The sequence below is a fragment of the Lutra lutra genome, chromosome 16 (assembly GCF_902655055.1).
Source record: "Lutra lutra chromosome 16, mLutLut1.2, whole genome shotgun sequence".
NCBI classification, from domain to species: domain Eukaryota; kingdom Metazoa; phylum Chordata; class Mammalia; order Carnivora; family Mustelidae; genus Lutra; species Lutra lutra.
The window spans coordinates 44042205-44063393 of NC_062293.1; the positions used below are offsets into that span (position 1 = coordinate 44042205).

General features: G+C 37.0%; 1 protein-coding gene across 4 annotated transcripts in view; it reads left to right on the top strand.

Moving 5' to 3' along the window:
• NSRP1 (nuclear speckle splicing regulatory protein 1) overlaps positions 1 to 20570 on the top strand; it is a 60427-nt gene extending 39857 nt beyond the window's left edge. For 2 of the 4 annotated variants that reach the window (XM_047706874.1, XM_047706873.1), the window contains 6 exons: positions 6039 to 6083; positions 8829 to 8885; positions 13903 to 14031; positions 16087 to 16294; positions 17262 to 17370; positions 18978 to 20570. In XM_047706874.1, the coding sequence (XP_047562830.1) occupies positions 6039 to 6083; positions 8829 to 8885; positions 13903 to 14031; positions 16087 to 16294; positions 17262 to 17370; positions 18978 to 20040 (1611 nt within the window). In that variant the 3' untranslated portion in view covers positions 20041 to 20570. The remainder of the gene's footprint in view (positions 1 to 6038; positions 6084 to 8828; positions 8886 to 13902; positions 14032 to 16086; positions 16295 to 17261; positions 17371 to 18977) is intronic. The other 2 variants (XM_047706876.1, XM_047706875.1) reach the window with 1 other exon arrangement.
• Positions 20571 to 21189: the final 619 nt, after the last annotated feature.

Here is a 21189-nt window from a genome sequence, read left to right on the forward strand (position 1 = left end):
GTCAAAGACACAAGAAGCAGTGTGGCCATAGTATGAGAGGGGATGATTAGTAGTGAACATGGACTAACATGGATATAGCATTAAAGTTTGCCCATACCATTAAATGTTGTTGAAAACAGGCTTTTAAATGGCTGCAGAACTTGGTGTTGAAGAGTATACAGCTCACTTAACTGATCTGATGTTGAAAGGTTGCTTCAAGTTTTTCACTAATGTGAATGGATATCCCATTATATAATACAGTGACTATAATAGGTCCTAAATCTTTTTGTATGTCTTTTTTTTTTTTAATCTATACAACAAACTCCTGAAAGTGGAATAATTACTGGTTCAAAAGAAACATATTTTTTCAGGCTTTTAATACATTTTGCCAAATTGGAACCATTTCACACTTTCACAGCATAGGAGTGTGTACTCATTACCTTGCCAGTATTGGATGATATAACTTTAAAAATCTGTACCAATTTGATTAATGATAAAAGTTACTATTTTCATTTTCATCTCCTTAATTATTGGTAAGATTGAATATTTTTTCATATAGTTAATGGTCATTTATATTTTCTAAATTTTTCTGTTTATAGCCATGTCCATTTTTTCATTCTGAGCTTATATAATAAAAATTTTGTGTATTTTTGGCAGCTCTTAAACAAGCTTTGTACTTAAATGAGAATCATGTGAATGTGGACAAACAAAGCTCATAATAGAGACTGCTGAGTTGTAGGACCTTTAGTAAATGATCTGTTGCTAAGTTAAGAAAAATAATAAAGAACAGGAATTTTTCATTTCTGAGTTCTCAGAGCACAACCAAAAATTATAGCCATAACCCATTTGAGGAAGGACTGATTCTTTAACTGTTTTTTCTTTAGTTGAGAACTGTTTTGGATAAGTGGATAGGTAAATGTCTTATTTAATAAAGAAGGCTGTATATGATTTTTTTTTTTAATTTGTGACTTATTAGTTATGGGAAAAGATTGATTTCTGCAAAAAAAAAAGAATATTCAAAACCCTTTTCTGAATTTTTATTTTTTAAAAAAATTTTGTTTCATTTTGTAAAGAAAATTTTTGTGACTAAAAAAAGGTAATTCAGTAATATAAATTAATGGTCCAGTATCTTATTTTTTTCCTGGTGTCATTAAACTCTATTCCATGTATTAGTAAAGGAGCTCTAGTAATACATATAAAGCTATTTCTCTTCTAGCAGTTATCAAAAGCCCAGGAGTCAACCCATCCAAACATGCATAGTGATGTAAGAAATGCAAAATCATGTGGTTTCTCTTGCATTTATCTGAACTAATTGTGAAGGTTTTAAAAACCATTTCCCTTTTAATTAGATCATGTTTGTCCAACTGTATCCCAATAAAACATTAGATTAAATAATTTTTTTTATTTTTAGATTTTATTTATCTGTGAGAGAGTGTAGGGCAAGAGAGAGAACAGGTTGGTGGTTGGGGTAGAGGGAGAGGGAGAAGCAGACCCCCCACTGATGCAGGGCTCCATCCCAGGGCCCTGGGATCCTGACCTGAGCTGAAAGCAGCCATTTAATCCGACTGAGCCACCCAGGTACCCAGTTAACTAATTCTTATTCTCTACACAAAACAAACAACCAGGGGAGGTAGTAAAGACTAAGAATAGCCAGTCACGGTGTTTTTCCTACTTCTGCAGTTTATATACTTGATAACCATGTGTGTGTGTGGAGAGAGGGTATTGTTATAATTAGTATCTCTAAAATGGACCTGGCATTTTATCTCTTCATGTTGATTTCTTATTTGGAAATTAAGCTAAAAGAAACCTACCAACTCTTAGATTAGACATAAAAAATTAAGATGTTGATCAGATATGGCTCTGTTCCCACTTTGAGTGCTGTACAATAGTAGGCTCTCAGAACATGTTTGTTGAATCAAGTTGAAATATCTGCAAGGAACTACTACTTCAGGTTTTATAAAAGGTTATTTCCCTGAGGTTTTTGGTACAAAACCTATTTTTGAAAGATTCGTGTAGTACAATAGCAGTTCTTGCACTTTTAGCAGTTGGAATGCTTACATAAGAGCCAATGGATAACTTGAATTGTGTTTTCTTTAAGGTATAGGCCCAGGTCACCTGGGTGGCTCAGTCAGTTAAGCGTCTGACTCTTGGTTTTGGCTCAGGTCATGATCTCAGGGTGGTGAGATCAAGTTCCTGGTAGGGCTTTGCGCTGGGTGTGGAGACTACTTGAAATCTTAAGAGTCTTTTTCTCTCCCTTTCCTCCCTCTGCCCTTCCCTGCTACACTCGAGCTTGGTCTCTTTGCACTCTCTCTTTTAAAAAAAGGGGGGGGTGAAGGCCCTTACAGGGAGTAATTTTTATCTTCCTACATTTGAAACTAATAATAATTTGTAGTTTTATTAGAAGGCACTTTTAATAAATACTCCCTTCTATTATTTTGTGAACAACTGGTCTTCAAACATAAAATTAGAATAATTGCAGGTTTGCTAATTTTTTTAACCATTTTTTAATTAAATTTTTTAAATTTTTTATCAACATAAAATGTATTATTAGCCCTAGGGGTACAGGTCTGTGAATCGCCAGGTTTACACACTTCACAGCACTCACCATAGCACATACCCTCCCCAATGTCCATAACAAACCACCCTCTCCCTACCCGCCTCCATCCAGCAACCCTCAGTTTGTTTTGTGAGATTAAGAATTTCTTATGGTTCGTCTCCCTCCCAATCCCATCTTGTTTTATTTTTTCCTTCCCTACCCCCTAAACCCCGCACTTTGCCTCTCAACTTCCTCATATCAGGGAGATCATATGATAATTGTCTTTCTCTGATTGACTTATTTTGCTCAGCATAATACTCTCTAGTTCCATCCACATCATCTCAAATGGCAAGATTTCATTTCTTTTGATGGCTGCATAGTATTCCATTGTATATACCACATCTTCTTTATCCATTCATCTGTTGGTGGACATCTAGGTTCTTTCCATAGTTTGGCTATTGTAGACATTGCTGCTATAAACATTCGGATGCACATGCTCCTTCGGATCACTACATTCGTATCTTTAGGGTAAATACCCAGTAGTGCGATTGCTGGGTCATAGGGTAGCTCTATTTTCAACTTTTTGAGGAACCTCCATGCTGTTTTCCAGAGTGGCTGTACCAGCTTTTATTCCCACCAACAGTGTAGGAGGGTTCCCCTTTCTCCTCATCCTTGCCAGCATCTGTCATTTCCTGACTTGTTAATTGTAACCATTCGGACTGGCATGAGGTGGTATCTCATTGTGGTTTTGATTTGTATTTCCCTGATGCTGAGTGAGGTGGAGCACTTTTTCATGTGTCTGTTGGCCATCTGGATGTCTTCTTTGCAGAAATGTCTGTTCATGTCCTCTGCCCATTTCTTGATTGGATTATTTGTTCTTTGGGTGTTGAGTTTGATAAGTTTTTCAAAGATTTTGGATACTAGCCCTTTATCTGATATGTTGTTTGCAAATATCTTCTCCCATTCTGTAGGTTGTCTTTTGGTTTTGTTGACTGTTTCCTTTGCTGTGCAAAAGCTTTTGATCTTGATGAAGTCCCAACAGTTCACTTTTTGCCCATGCTTCTCTTACCTTTGGCGATGTTTCTAGGAAGAATTTGCTGCATCTGAGGTGGAAGAGGTTGCTGCCTGTGGATTTTGGTGGATTCCTGTCTCACATTAAAGTCTTTCATCCATTTGGAGTCTATTTTTGTGTGTGGTGTAAGGAAATGGTCCAGTTTCATTTTTCTGCATGTGGCTGTCCACAATTTTCCCAACATCATTTGTTGAAGAGACTCTCTTTTCCATTGGACATTCTTTCCTGCTTCGTGGAAGATTAGTTGACCATAGAGTTGAGTATCTATTTCTGGGCTCTCTATTCTGTTCCACTGATCTATGTGTCTGTTTTTGAGCCAGTACCATACTGTCTTGATGATGACAGCTTTGTGCTAGAGCTTGAAGTCTGGAATGGTGATGCCGCCAACTTTGGCTTTCTTTTTTAACATTCCTCTGGCTATTCGACATCTTTTCGGGTTCCATATAAATTTTAGGATTATTTGTTCCATTTCTTTGAAAAAACTGGGTGGTATTTTGATAGGGATTGCATTAAACGTGTAGATTGCTTTAGGTGGCATAGACATTTTCACAATATTTGTTCTTCCAGTCCATAAGCATGGAATATTTTTCCATTTCTTTGTGTTTCCTCAGTTTCTTTTATGAGTACTTTATAGTTTTCTGAGTACCAGTTCTTTGCCTCTTTATTAGGTTTATTCCTAGGTATCTTATGGTTTGGGGTGCAATTGTAAATGGGACAGACTCCTTAATTTCTCTTTTTTCTGTCTTGTTGGTGTAAAGAAATGCAACTGATTGCTGTGCATTGATTTTGTATCCTGACACTTTACTGAATTCCTGTACAAGTTCTAGCAGATTTGGAGTGGAGTCTTTTGGGTTTTCCACATGAAGTATCATATCATCTGCAAAGAGTGAGAGTTTGACTTCTTCTTTGCCGATTTGGATGCCTTTAATTTCTTTTTGTTGTCTGATTGCTGAGGCTTGGACTTCTAGTACTGTGTTGAATGGCAGTGGTGATCATGGACATCCCTGCCGTGTTTCTTACCTTAGGCAGAAAAGCTCTCAGTTTTTCTCCATTAAGAATGATATTCGCAGTGGGTTTTTTAATAGATGGCTTTGATGATATTGAGGTATGTACCCTCTGTCCCTACACTTTGAAGAGTTTTGATCAAGAAAGGATGTTGTCCTTTGTCAGATGCTTTTTCAGCATCTATTGAGAGTATCATATGGTTCTTGTTCTTTCTTTTATTAATGTGTTGTATCACATTGATTGATTTGCAGATGTTGAACCAACTTTGCAGCCCTGGAATAAATCCCACTTGGTCATGGTGAATAATCCTTTTAATGTACTGTCAGATCCTATTAGCTAGTATTTTTGTGAGAATTTTCGTATCAGTGTTTATTAAGGATATTGGTCTGTAATTCTCTTTTTTGATGGGGTCTTTTTCTGGTTTTGGGATCAAGGTAATGCTGGCCTCATAAAATGATTTTGGAAGTTTTCCTTTCATTTCTATTTTTTGGAACAGTTTCGGGAGAATAGGAATTAATTCTTCTTTAAATGATTGGTAGATGGGGCGCCTGGGTGGCTCAGTGGGTTAAAGCCTCTGCCTTTGGCTCAAGTAATGATCCCAGGGTCCTGGGATCAAGACCCACATCGGGCTCTCTGCTCACCAGGGAGCCTGCTTCTCTCCTTCTGCCTGCCTCTCTACCTACTTGTGATCTCTATCAAATAAATAAATTAAATATATTTTTTTAAATGCTTGGTAGAATTCCCCTGGGAAGCCGTCTGGCTCTGGGCTCTTGTTTGTTGGGAGATTTTTGATGACTGCTTCAATCTCCTTACTGGTTATGGGTCTGTTCAGGTTTTCTATTTCATTCTGGTTCAGTTTTGGTAGTTTATATGTCTCTAGGAATGCATCCATTTCTTCCAGATTATCAAATTTGCTGGCATATAGTTGCTCATAATATGTTCTTAAAATTGTTTGTATTTCTTGGGTGTTGGTTGTGATTTCTTCTCTTTCATTCATGATTTTATGTATTTGGGTCCTTTCTCTTTTCTTTCTGATAAGTCTGCAGGCCTGCTAATTTTGAAAGTAATCAGTTAATGACTTATTTTATGGTTAGGTCACTCACATTCATCCTTAATCATATTATGTAACAGCTATTTTTCCTTAGGCCATTTGTAGGCTAGAATATTTTGTGGCAAGAACTAAAGTGTTTTGTGATACCTGGGGCTTGAACTCATGATCCTAAGGTCACGAGCTGCATGCAGTACCAGCTGAGCCAGTCAGGCGCTCCTCCTTCCTTTTTATAGAAACCATAGATGGTCCCCGACCTAGAATACTTTGACCTAGGATTTTTCAGCTTTACAGTAAGTGCAGAAGTGATAGCATTCAGTAGAAATTGTACTTCAAATTTTGAATTCCCATCTTTCCCTGGGTTAGTGACATGCAGTACTCTCTTGTCATGATGCAGGGCACTGGTGGCGAAACACATCTCAGTCAGCCATGTGATCATGCGGGTGAACACTCCATTCACTTACTACTATTCTGTGGCCATTTAACCATTCTGTTACTAACTTTCAGTACAGTATTCAATAAATTACATTAGATATTCAGCCCTATATTACAAAGTAGGCTTTGTGTTAGATAATTTTGCTCCACTGTAGCTAATGTGAGTGATCTGAACATGTTTAGGGTAGGTTGGGCTAAGATATGATGTTGGGTAGGTTAGGTGTATTAAATGCATTTCAACTTAAAATATTTTCAATTTTTTTAAAGATTTTATGTATTTATATGAGAGAGAGTGTATGCAAGAGACACAGCAAGCACAAAAGGGGAGGGGGACAGAGGGAGAGTAAGAAGCAGGTTCCCCACTGACCCTGGGATCGTGACATGAGCTGAAGGCAGACACTTAACCCACTAAACCACCCAGGTGCCCAAATATTTTCAATTTGTTGGGATTTTAGTGAAGACTTTAACCTTTTTTTTTTTTTAAAGGTTTTATTTATTTATTTGACAGAGAGATCACAAGTAGGCAGAGAGGCAGGCAGAGAGAGGGGGAAGAAGGCTCCCTGCCAAGCAGAGAGCCCGACATGGGGCTCGATCCCAGGACCCCGAGACCATAACCCAAGCTAAAGGCAGAGGCCCAACACACTGAGCCACCCAGGCACCCCGAAAACTTTAATAGTCATTGTCAGAGTTCCTTTAGTTAGAAAACTGAGAATCAAATGAGCTTCAAAAGGAGGTAATCTTCCTTTTTCAGCTTAGGTTCACCTCTTTATCCACTACCTCTTTATCCACTAATGATGCTGTTAGAATTCCGGGAATACAAGTCCTTGAATAGAATTTGTAAAATTACTCCCTCCATTATGTTATCACCCTGTAAGTAATAACTGATTTTTTCAAAGGTCACACAGACAGACATCATCCTTCAAAACATTTATAAACAAGGAGACAAAACCACTTATGTCTCAAAGTGTATATACTTTACATTGGAAAGGCCCTTCCCAATCTGTTTATTCTGTATTATATGAGTCTAAAAGGTACTTGTTGTGTTTTATTTTTCTAAGTTCAGTAGTTTAGGTTGAAACAACCAATTTGAAAGTGACAGCAGGTAAACTATGACTGACTAGAGGAGAGATAGGAAAAAATAATAAAAACAAGTAGAAGTCTAATGTTTGGGGACTTTTCTAGTCAGTCCTTAAAACATTACTAAGTCAGTGATCAAAAAATACTTAATTTATGCTGATTAGAAAGACTGAGACATTAAAAATAGATTGGAAAGAATTCATGAGATATGCTTATTAAAGTATTTAATATTTTAATGTTTAAAATTGATATTCTAATGAGAAATTTATCACATGACAGGAATTTGTATTAAATGAGTAATACATATAATATACAAGTAATACACTTAGCATACCACCTGGCTCAATAAATGTTAGCTCTTGTTGTTTTTGTAATCAGTATCTTTTTGTCTAGTTGTAGTCCATTTACTGTCACCTAAAATGTCCTTAGTTCTTTGCCTATCCACTTCCTTTAATTGATTAAGTATGTGTTCTATTACTTGTATGGCCTTTGTAAATTAACTTTATCTCCATGGTCATAGGGAACTAGAATTGGGTTTATTTATTTTGTTCGGTTTGTTGCCATGGAAAATAAAGGAAGCACCAGTTCATACTGTACAGCTGAAAGCAGCAAATATCAATAGGCTAGAGAACTATAGTCCTACGGCTGAGGATTATATTTTTCAATAAAAGATAAATTCATCAGCAGACTTAATTTAAGATAAAATTCATATAACATAAAATTCACCCTTTTAAAGTATACTTTTCAGTGTTAGTATATTTACAAAACCCTATACTTCTAAGAGAAAGCATTTTTTAAGTAGCTTAATTATATATTTTTTTCTTAGCTGTGAATATTTACTTTTGCCCTTGTGGTTACCACTTCCTAAACACCTCTTGCCTTGTCTTAAATTTTTTTGATTGAGTCTAATGTCATATCTCTTTTAGGAAGGCCGTCTTGATTCTTTGCTCCCACAGCCCTTTTTTTTTAATTCCTTTATTATATAGCTTATCACATCTATATTATAATTATCTGTTTAGTTACTTGTCTTCCCTCTCAGGCCATTTATCTCTCAGGGATAGAGACTGTTCTTATTTTCCCTACTATCTAGAGGAACTAGAACAATGCCTTAGTACATATTTATTGAATGATTATAACCCCAGATAGTTCTGACTGCCCCAAGCCTTAAGCATATACTAAGAACTTGATATACTATATATAATGGTGAATGTTTTTTTAAAAAACGTGCTTTTTTTTTTTTTTTAATTAAAAAAACGTGCTTTTTGTTGCTGGGAATCATACCATTAAATATGATGGAAGGAACCAGTGCTTTCCCACCCAGTCAATACATACACACTCACACACTCACATTCACATGTGCACACAAAATAATTGAAATCCATAGAGACTGAGTGCTTTAGTGGTGAAGTTGGAAATAAAAAGCCATGTTGCCTTATTGTTTCCCGTACCATTCTATTTTCTCTTACACCTTACAGACTATGCTCTTGATTTACCAGAAAACTCATTTGTTTCCTTAGGTTTTGGTAAAAGACCTTGAAAATGTTAATTTAATTATAATATTTTTTTCCTAATACTTTTCTGTTTTTTCGTATAAGTAAGAAACTAGTTGCCAACAGAATACTGGAAAAGAAGTTTTAAATTGTATTAAACAGTGACAACATTTTTATGTTTTATAGACCTCCGTGAGTGAAAGCCTTCAGAGGGAAGCTGCTAAGAAACAAGCAATGAAACAGGTAAGGTGGCTGAGTGAATTAAATGTGTTTGGTGAGATAAGTATTTCAGTATGAGTTTTGGCATCTATGTCCTAAGACTGAGCAGAGTAGTTGTGTGTAAAGAAATAATTTTATCTTGACCCTTCTTTTCTGAAAATGTTTAAGATGTTTCTTGATTTACATATATTTCAGTTTTTTGTGATAAATTTTCAAGGAGAAAGCACAATGAAGAATTAACTCTTCATTGCTGTGTTGTAGATTAAACCCATTTCTCTTTTCAGATGACTCAGTAGTCTTAACAATGGATTATATGGTTTAATAATTCTTACTAGAGAGCCTACTTGCTTAAAAAAAGTCTCTTCACACCAAAGTGGTTTCATAATTTTATATTTGAAGTTCATCTACTAAGAATGGGGAATATCTGATAATTTTCAATAGATTTGCCTCATACTTTATATTTGTATAGTGCTCTGGTCATATTTGCAAGCACTTTTTTGTACACACATTACATTTTTAAAATTCTCACAAACCTGCCCATGGTCCTGATTAAGAAATCTGAAACTTCAAAAGGATGAATTACCCCTCATGATCACACAACTAGTTACAGAACTAGGCCTGAAGGTCTGCTGATTTTTCTACTACGCCCATTGTATCTTAGATTTAGCTGCTGTAGAACATAATGAAACTAAACAATGTCATGGTACCCTTTCTTTTTAATTTTAATTTTTCCCCCCTCCACATTTTCTTTAACTTTTGACATCTGTTTCTCCCTTATCTACCTTGAATCCTGCATAAGGATAAATTTGTTAAACACTTTCTAATGTGCCAGATTTTATGGCAACTACTTTTTTTTAATGAAGCTGATACAATTTATATAAAGCTGATAACAATAGCACATCATACAGTACATTATTTAGAGCCATATACATATATGGGGGAAGAGGGGGGAGAAAATAAGCATTCAATTTTGAATATTATTTAATTCTGTAATAGGCACAGGGATTCATGGAGGAACACATAGATAACTTTGAAGATATTTGTAATATTCTAGTTCTTAAGCTGGGTGACACATTCTTAAGTGTTCATTTTATTGTGTGGGTGTGTGTATATGCTATTTTTTTCTATTTGAAATGCTACATAACAAAAATAATTTTTATTTTAATTTTTAAATTTTTAAAATTTAATTTCATTTAATTAACATATAATGTATTATTGGTTTCTGAGGTGGAGGTCAGATTAAGATTCCTTAATCTTTTTTTTTTTTAAGATTATTTATTTATTTATTTGACAGACCTCAAAAGTAGGCAGAGAGGCAGGCAGAGAAAGAGAGCGGAAGAAGCAGGCTCCTGGCTGAGCAGAGAGCCTGACGTGGGGCTCGATCCCAGGACCCTGGGATCATGACCTGAGCTGAAGGCAGAGGCTTTAACCCACTGAGCCACCCAGGCGTCCCAAGATTCCTTAATCTTATAGAATACCCAGATGGCAACTACTTTTTAAGAATTAATTTCTTAAAATAATTATGTAAGATAGATACTCTTACAGTCTTCATTTTGTAGTTGAGGACATGAAGGCAAAGGATTTATGTGACTTTTATGAGGTCTCGTAGTTCAACCCAAGCAGTACAGTTGCAAAGTGCACGCTTTTAGCCATTATGTTTACTACCACCCTGGAGAATGGGCACAGAATTACGTAGTTTAGTAATGTTAAGATAATATCTGTTTCATACTGGAATATAACGTGTAACTCAACAGTCTCAAATGATTTAATGCACACATTTCTAAAATTGATTTATTTTTTATTTTATTTTTATTTTTTATAATTTTTTAAATAAACATATAATGTATTATTAGCCCCAGGTGTACAGGTCTGTGAATCACCAGGTTTACACACTTCGCAGCACTCACCATAGCACATACCCTCCCCAATGTCCATAACCCCACCACCCTCTATCTACCCCCTCCCCCCGGCCACCCTCAGTTTGTTTTGTGACATTAAGAGTCTCTTATGGTTTGTCTCCCTCCAGATCCCATCTTGTTTTATTTATTCTTTTCCTACCTCCCAGCCCCCCGTGTTGCCTCTCAACTTCCTCATATCAGGGAGATCATATAATTGTCTTTTTCTCTGATTGACTTATTTCACTAAGCATAATACCCTCTAGTTCCATCCACATCATCGCAAATGGCAAGATTTCATTTCTTTTGATGGCTGCATAGTATTCTGTTGTATATATATATACCACATCTCTTTATTCATTCATCTGTTGATGGACATCTAGGTTCTTTCCATAGTTTGAACTAAGAGTCTCTTATGGTTTGTCTTCCTCCGTGATTTCGTCTTGTGTTATTTTTCCCTCCCTTCCCCCATGCTTCTCTGTTTAGTTTCTTAAATTTCACATTTTTTAAAAAAGATTTTATCCATTTATTTGACAGAGATCACAAATAGGCAGGGAGTCAGGCAGAGAGAGAGAGGGAAGCAGGCTCCCCACCAAGTAGGGAGCCCGATGTGGGGCTTGATCCCAGGACCCCAAGATCATGACCTAAGCCGAAGGCAGAGGCTCAACCCACTGAGCCACCCAGGCACCCCCCATGTATTTTTTTTTTTTTTTTTAAGATTTTATCAGTTGAGAGAGAGCAGAGTGAGAGAGAGAGAGAGAGCACACGTAGCGGGAGGGGCAGAGGGAGAGGAAGAAGATGACTCCCAGTTGAGCAGAGATCCCAACTCAGGGCTCCATTCCAGTACCCTGGGATCATGACCTGAGCTGAAGGCAGGTGCTGAACTGACTGAACCACCCAGGTGTCCCTTCAATTCCACATATGAGTGAAGTCATATAATTCTTTCTCTGACTTATTTCACTTAACATAATTCCCTCTAGTTCCATCCATGTCGTTGTAAATGGCAAGATTTCAGTGGCTATCTGGACTCTTTCCATAGTTTGGCGATTGTGGACATTGCTGCTATAAACTTTGGGGTGCACGTGCCCCTTCAGATCATTACATTTGTATCTTTGGAGTAAATACCCAGTAGTGCAGTTGCTAGGTCATAGGGTAGCTCTATTTTCAACTTTTTGAGGAACCTCCATGCTGTTTTCCAGAGTGGCTGCAGCAGCTTGCATTCCCACCAGCAGTGTAGGAGGGTTCCCCTTTCTCCGCATCCTCGCCAACATCTGTCATTTCCTGCCTTGTTAATTTTAGCCATTCTGACTAGTGTGAGGTGATATCTCATTGTGGTCTTGATTTGTATTTCCCTGATGCTGAGTGATGTTGAGCATTTTTTTAATGTTTTGGCCACTTGTATGTCTTCTTTGGAGAAAATGTCTTTTCATGTCTTCTGCCCATTTCTTGACTGGATTATTTATTCTTTGGGTGTTGAGTTTGGTAAGTTCTTTATAGATTTTGGAGACTAGCCCTTTATCTCACATGTCATTTGCAAATACCTTCTCCCATTTTGTAGGTTGCCTTTTGGTTTTGTTGACTGTTTCCTTTGCTGTGCAAAAGCTTTTTATCTTGCTGGAGTCCCAGTAGTTCATTTTTGCCCTTACTTCCCTTGCCTTTGGCAGCATGTCTAGCAAGAAGTTGCTGTAGTTGAAGTCAGAGAGGTTGCTGCCTGTGTTCTCCTCAATGATTTTGATGGATTCCTGTCTCACATTGAGGTCTTTCATTCATTTTGAGTCTGTTTTTATGTGTGGTGTAAGAAAATGGTCCAGTTTCATTCTTCTGCATGTGGCTGTCCAATTTTCCCAACACCATTTGTTGAAGAGACTGTCTGTTTTCCATTGGACATTCTTTCCTGCTTTGTCGAAGATTAGTTGGCCATAGAGTTGAGGATCTATTTCTGGGTTCTCTATTGTGTTCCATTCTGTGTGTCTGTTTTTGTGCCAGTACCATACTGTCTTGATGATTACAGCCTTGTAGTAGTCTGAAGTCCAGAGTTGTGATACCACCAGCTTTGGTTTTCTTTTTCATCATTCCTTTGACTATTATACAAGGTCTTTTCTGGTTGCATATAAATTTTAGCATTGTGTGTTCCAGCTCTGTGAAAAATGCTGGTTGTTATCTTGATAGAGATTGCATTGAATGTATAGTTGCTCTAGGTAGCATTGACTTTTAAACAATATTTGTTCTTCCAGTCCATCAGCATGGAATGTTTTTCCATTTCTTTATGTCTTCCTCAGTAGCTTTCATGAGGGCTCCGTAGTTTTCAGATCCTTTGCCTCTTTTGCTAGGTTTATTCCTAGGTATCTTACAGTTTTTGGTGCAGTTGTAAATGGAGTTGATTCCTTTTCTCTTTTTCTCTTACTTTAAGTGTATAAAAATGCAGCTATTTCTTTGCATTCATTTTATACCCTGCCACTTTGCCAAATTCCTATATGAGTTCTAACAATTTTGGTGTGGAGTCTTTCGGGTTTTCCACAGAGCGTATCACATCATCTGCGAAGAGTGAGAGTGTAACTTCTTTGCTGATTCAGATTCCTTTTAAGGAATGGGTTATTTTAATAGCCAGACAACAATTTTTTTCCTTCTGTTCTTTTATCTGGTCTTCAAGTGCACAGAACCGATGGTTATTATCCGACTCCCTGTTTCACTGGAAAACCTATTAAATGTCATCCTTAGCTATAATATTTGCATTAGGTCATTGGTAAATAAATATTGTGAAGCCAAGTTCAGAATTTCACTGCTCTTGGTTTGAGGTGTTTGTTGCTTGTTTTTAAAAATCATATATGAATGAGCTATATAAAGCAGATAATACAACTTAGAAGGTGGATACAATTATTTTCCTAATTTTTTTAGATGAAAACTGAGGCAAGAAAAGATTTTACACAAACTTACTCAGAGTAGCCTATAAGTTACAGAGCCAGGATTCAAATCCAGGCAGCCTGGCTCCAGACTGATGTTTATATTTTTAGTCTAAAATGTAATTGAATTTTGTAATATATATCTGATTCATGATCCTCTCTCAGAAAAGTTAACCAAGAATTTTTATGGTATGTTTCAGCCGGCTCATATTTTTTTAGACATGTTTGTTTGTTTGTTTGTTTTAGACCAAACTAGAAATCCAGAAGGCCCTTGCAGAAGATTCTACTGTATATGAATATGACAGTATTTATGATGAAATGCAGAAGAAAAGGGAAGAAAATAATCCCAAATTGCTTTTGGGAAAAGACCGGAAGGTTTGTAGCTGAAAATACAAATTTCTTTGACCTCAAAGATTTATTTAATTGTTTTAGAGACAGTCAGAGCATGAATGTACAAGTGGGGGGAGGGTAGAGGGAGAGAATCTCAAGCAGACTCCCCACTGACTGTGGAGCCTGACGTGGGACTTGATCTCACTAAACCCTGAGATCATGACCCAAGCCAAAATCAAGAGTCGGACACTTAACTGACTGAGCCACCCAGGTACCCCTTGACCTGCATTTTATATCTAATCTTCCTTAGCATGAGGAATGATCTAAGGAAAACCTTTTTTTTTTTTTAAGATTTATTTATTTAACAGACAGAGATCACAAGTAGCAGAGAGGCAGGCAGAGAGAGAGGAGGAAGCAGGCTCTCCATGGAGCAGAGAGCCTGATGCGGGGCTCAATCCCAGGACCCTGGGATCACGACCTGAGCCGAAGGCAGAGGCTTAACCCACTGAGCCACCCAGGCGCCCCTAAGGAAAACCTTTTATAAGGGTATTTGAAGTGTGAAGAGCCCCTAGTTCCTGATAACATAGATTTGATTTAGAACTCAAGAAGCCCTACATTTGGTATCCTAATAAGAACGAGTAAATTATCTAACAATAAAAACAGTTAAGTTTTGATTTTTTGTTTTATCACCTTCACAAATAAACTTTTTTTAAACAGAGTTTTATGTTTTGTCTTGTTTTTAAATATTTTATTTATTTATTTGACAGAGAGAGACACAGTGAGAGAGGGAACACAAGCGGGGTGAGTGGGAGAGGGAGAAGCAGGCTTCCCTTTGAGCAGGCAGCATGATGGCAGGGCTCCATCCCAGGACCCTGGGATCGTGATCTGAGCTGAAGGCAGACGCTTAACACCTGAGCCACGCAGGTGCCCCACAAATAAATTTTTGAAATTTTTCCTTAGAAAGTCTTTGTTTAGTAACTCTTCCTGTTCATATTTTGTGTTTTATCATCTTCTCATTTCTTTATTGCTTTCAGGCTGACAGCTGAATCATCTGCACATAGCATATTTTTAGTTTCAAAAAAATGATTGAGAGCGGGGTCTTAATATAAGTCCAAATTTTCTTTTTTTTTTTTTTTTTTTTAAAGATTTTATTTAGTTATTTGACAGACAGAGATCACAAGTAGGCAGAGAGGCAGGCAGAGAGAGAGAGGAAGGGAAGCAGGCTCTCCGCCAAGCAGAGAGCCCGATGCGGGGCTCGATCCCAGGACCCTGAGACCATGACCTGAGCCGAAGGCAGAGGCTTAACCCACTGAGCCACCCAGGCTCCCCGAGTCCAAATTTTCTAACATTCTATTTCTTTCACAAGCACAGACTGATTGTTAAAGATCTTTACATTTTATAGTAGTACGAGTAGGGTGGTGGTGTAAAATTGCAGCTTTTTTTTTTTTTTTTAAAGATTTTATTTATTTATTTGACAGAGAGAGATCACAAGCAGGCGGAGAGGCAGGCAGAGAGACAGGAGGAAGCAGGCTCCCTGCTGAGCAGAGAGCCCAATGCAGGACTTGATCCCAGGACTCCGAGATCATGACCTGAGCCGAAGGCAGCGGCCCAACCCACTGAGCCACCCAGGCGCCCCAACAGCTTTTTTTAAAAATAGGCTCCATGTAGAGCCCATTGGTGGGCTTGAACTTACAATCACGAGATCAAGACCTGAGCTGACTGAGCCACTCAGGCACCCCCATCTATTCTTTTAAATAACCATATTTCAACTAATGTGAAAAACTAGTAAGAACCTTTCTGATTTACTTTCTGTTGAAGTATTGAGACAATACCTGTAAAAAGGGTGAAACATAGTGGAAAAATTAGTTTGAGATTTTTAAAAAAGTAAAATAGCATTTTTAATAATTTGTCTTTACACTTAAATTTTTATTGAAAAGAATTTTAGTTTCAGTCTTGCTAATAAATTTATATTTTTTGAGAGGATGACAGTCCCACTTATTTGGACTAGCCATTGTTATCTTAATAAATTCATGATAAAAACAGAATATTCTTAATTTTTATCTTTGATTCTTCCCTGAATTATCTTATTTTTTCCTCTAGCCCAAATATATTCACAACTTACTAAAAGCAGTTGAGATCAGAAAAAAGGAACAGGAAAAGAGAATGGAAAAGAAAATACAGAGAGAACGAGAAATGGAAAAGGGAGAGTTTGATGATAAGGAGGCATTTGTGACATCTGCCTATAAGAAAAAACTTCAAGAGAGAGCTGAAGAGGAAGAAAGAGAAAAAAGGGCTGCTGCACTCGAAGGTGAACTGGAAGAGGGAGGAGGGGAGAAGGAAACAGAAGCAGCAGAATTCTGCCCTGTGGTTTCGCCATTTGCTCTGTCCCTGAACTTCTAGATTCTAGATGTTGTGGTACTCATTTATATGAATTCAAGGTGTAGATACGATAGTCTGTGATATTATAAAATGGAGAAAAGATGATTAAAAACTTAGCTGTACTTTTAGTAACTGTTACTTCTACTGGAATTCATATCTCTCGTTTTGTTGCTGAAAACTATAGCCATTACAAGTCATTGCCTTAGAAAATAATTCCAAATGTAAAAACCTTTATTACAAGTCATAATACCACAATATTTGTCAGAAGCACTATAAACCAAGATTTAAATCCTAGTTATATATTTTCTGGGTTTAGAAAACTTGAAGTAACATCACTCGGGAAACTGGGTAGGCATTTAGAAAAATAGTAACGTTAATTCAAGAAAGAACAAAGATGTGCAGGAGCCAGAGAATGTCTTAATGCTTTACTTCAGTATTTTGTGCTCATGGTCATTTCTCAAGACCTAAGTGCATTGTATACTTATAAATAGCTTAATTAGCAGATGCTCATCAATTTTAAATAGAAGAAAATAAAATCTATAATATTCTAAGCATGTATTATGTGTTTATATAGAATATCAGTTGGCAGATTTTCTGTGAAGGACTAGATAAGTAAATATTTTAGGCTTTGTGTACCATATGATCTCTGCTGGAGCTACTCAATTCTGCCTTTCTAATGCAAAAGCAACCTTGAACAATAAGTGAACAAGTCTACATTCCAATAAAATTTTATTTATAAAAATAGTAAGCCACATTTGGCCTGCAGGCTATAGTTTGCTAACTAGATCTAGAGAGTAGTTTATACACTATGTGTGTTACCTTCTCTGTATCTGAAAAACTGAACTATGTTATGCCTTGTTGAATATATTTCTCTCACTTTGCTTGCCTCCTCTTAGCACGTTTGGATGTGACCAAGCAGAAAGATCTCAGTGGATTTTATAGACACCTGTTAAATCAAGCAGTTGGTGAAGAGGAAGTACCTACATGCAGCTTTCGTGAAGCCAGGTAAGACGCGACGTATGGAATAGTAGACGAAAGATTCCATTCATGATCTGTGATTATGGGATCACTTTAACCCTCTGAAAGATAAAGGAATGCAGTATTGCATATTGTGTTGTCAGCCAAACCTGACCTAATGAAATTGTTAGGGATTTATACTTTCTTAATTAAAAACCCACAGATTACTTATTTCTGTTCTGCAGTAATCCTACATGTATATTCAAATAGTATATAAGGGAAGTGGTTTATTTTCGTAAATAGAACTTGGCCTTTATAAAACAGAAGATTCACTTATCAAGGGCTAGAAATGTACTACCTAATATGTAGCTACATTACAAATACTCAGTTGCCACATTTGGGTAGTGGCAACCATATTAGATGGAGCAGATGTGAACATTACCATTCTGTAGATACGCCCATTAGCATTGGCATAGAAAATAAGGATTGGAGGGGTTTTTTGATAAAATCATAAGGTATCGTAGGAATGGTGAAATGACTATCATAAGTATAAAGCTGAAGTTAAAAGGGAGAATTTGTCCCAAGCTTGTACCTGAGTAAATGGTTTTTTGGAACAGAAACATTGAGATTAGAGGATCTAAGTCTGTGTTGCTAGGAAAAGGAAAGAATAGAATTAGGGCTGAAGAGCCAGAATTAGATTTATACTCCACCTTCCCTCCCCCTGCCAAATTCTGGGTTTGATTACAAAACTGATGAAAATTAGGAGTCTAAGGAAGTGTATTTGAAGAGAGATTTTTGAGTAGAAAATTAGAATTTCTATTAGAGTTTCTTCTGGAATAGTTGTGAGGCCAGCCATGAAATTCCATAATGTCATTTTATAGTTGTACTTTTCTCAGAGTCTAATAATGGGATTCCTAGCTATTAAATAATCCTTTAGCCAAGACAGTTCTGCCAGCAATTCCCAGAGAACCACAGTTCTGTTAGTACTATTACTATGTAATCAGTAAGAATAAATGTGTGGCTAATGTAAATAAATTAGCCACATTTACCAGTTGGGAAAATGTAGGTGATGTAAATAATTTTTGGTGGTTTTTATTGTAATCCGATGAATTCATGTATTCCTATTTTGTTGTGATAGGTGCCAGAGGTTATATTAGGATGCTCATGCCTTTTTAATCATAAGAAATTATGTAGTGATATTTAGAGTTAGATTTTGCTACCATTTTGCTGTGAAATATCTTCAGCTATTTCAAGGACTATTCTTGAATTTTTTGAAAAGAGAGGAATAAGAATCTGTCGAAGCTACAACTTGAACTTCATGTTGTGAAAATAGCACTTAGATCCGGAATATATCTTACTATTCCCAATTATTCTTTATCATGCTGAACAAAAATGAAGACCTTACACAGACTTATGCTTGAAGGTTCTAGTGGTCCAATACAGAAAGGCTAATTTGCTCTGTTTACTTCTAACTTTTTCTGAAAATACTCTGAATGGTTGGAAAATACTAGTTTGTAGATGTTTACAGGGTAAATAGCACCTTTTTGCATTTAGTAGTTATATTGGTTTAAGTATTGAGAAAAATTACGTGACCACTTCATGTGCTTACTAAAGTGATAATGTTTGGCATTTTGTGTTATATTATCTGTTTTAAGATCTGGGATAAAGGAAGAGAAATCAAGAGGTTATTCGGATGAAGTAAGTTCAGAGAACAGAATACCACATGAGAAAAGCAGTGTCCAAACTGTTGTACAAGCAGAGGAAAACCCAGATGCAGACAGTGACTTTGATGCTAATAGGGAGAATGATGAAATGGAAGAAAATAATAAAGTGAACTGCAGAAGGAAAAAGGTCACAGAGACCTCCGAGAGTGACTCCAAGCATCAGAGAAATCAAGTGCACTCACGGTCTTCTAGTGAAGAAAGAGAGCATGGTACCAAATGCCACACAAAAAGGTCCAAGTCAAGAGTTCATGAGAAAAGGGAAGATCAGCACCAAGAGAGACAATCCAAGGATCATGAAAACTATTACACTGATCATGATTACCGAAAAGAAAAGAAGGAGTCTCACAGGCACAGAGAGGCCAAACATAGAGATTCTCACTGGAAGAGGCATGAATATGAAGATAAACTGAGGGGAAGAGACCAAAGAGAAAGAAGTGACAGAGATTGGAAAAGGGAGAAAGACAGGGAGAAATACTCCCCAAGAGAACAAGACAAAGATAGACAACGAAATGATCACAACCGACACAGTGAGAGAGGAGGAGAGAAGGAAGAGAAAAGCAAAGAAAAGGAAGAACATATGAAAACAAGGAAAGAAAGATATGAAAACAGCGATAAGTACAGAGATAGAGAACAACGGGAAGTGAGTGTTCAATCTTCAGAAAGAAGCCGAAACAAAAAAGAAAGCAGCCCAAATTCTAGGGCAAAGGATAGGTTTCTTGACCGGGAAGGATCCAGTAAAATGAGAAATATGGAAAAGGACAAAGAAAGAAACCCAGAGAAACCTTCCAGTTCTGAAACATCCCTAGGAGCAAAACACAGACTCACAGAGGGAAGCCAAGAGATGGGCAAAGAACAAGAGAGACCACCTGAGGTGGGGAACAAGTTTGCAAAGCGAAGCAATGCAGAAACTGTAATGTCGGCTAGAGACAGGTACCTGGCCAGGCAAATGGCACGGGTTAATGCAAAGACATATATTGAGAAAGAAGATGACTGATAACTGCCCAAATAGAAAGAACTGTGGAAGCACAAAAATCGTAACTCCTGGACCATACTTTGTGAAGGCATAAAGGAGTGTGTTAACAGTGGTTGGGACGGCATTTTTAAATATATTTTCAAAATTCATTTTTGGTTTAAGTAAAGAAATCAGTCCTTTTATCTTGAATGTTTGAATGAATTGATACATATTTAATTATCAGTACCACATTCTTGTTTGTATTCAAGCAACTTAAAGAATGTTAAATCCCTATAGTTACTTAATGAGGACAGTAGGCTCTACTATAGCCATTAAAAAATAATTTAAACAACCCCCTAATAATGTTGGTTTTGTTGCAGGAGGTATTTTATAAATACTGTATTCTGGATAAAAATATGTGGATTTGAACAATAAAGTAGAAACTGTTGTTATACTTTACATTCCGAAATTTGTGTTAATGGATAAAATATGGATCAGATATCCTAAGTAACTATCTCACAGCGCATTTGGCTTAAATGCAAATAAAAATAGTGATGTGTTTGTACATTTAATTCACGCACATAGTTTATTTTTAAAGTATGTCACTCATTTATGCCGCAATTCCTCTTTTTTAAAAATTTTTAAAAATCACTTTAATTGGGGCGCCTGGGTGACTCACTTGTTAAATTAAGCGTCTGTCTGCGTTCGGCTCAGGTCATGGTCCCAGGATCCTGGCATCGAGCCCTGCATCCGGCTGTCTGCTCAGCGGGAAGCCTGCTTCTCCCTCTTCTACTCTCCCTGTTTGTGATCCCTCTCTCGCTGTCTCTCTGTCAAGTAAATATATCTTTAAAAAAAAAAAATCACTTTAATTCCGAAACCCTGTCAAGTTAATTGGTTATGTTATTTCAGTCAGTTTTAGGTAAGGGTGAAAAGATGGAGGAGATTCAGGTAGCCGATTTAAGAGCCTGTCTTACTTTATATACTTAATAAACTTAACATTTGGGGGTACCTGCGTGGGTCAGTGGTTAAGTGTCTGACTTGATTTCAGCTCAGGTTATGATCTCAGGGTTGTGAGATCAAACCCCACGTCAGGCTCCTGTGCTGGATGTGGAGCCTGCTTAAGATTCGCCCTCTCTGCCCTTCCCCCTGCTCTCTCTCTTTAAAAAAAAAAAGACTTTTAGAAAAGACATA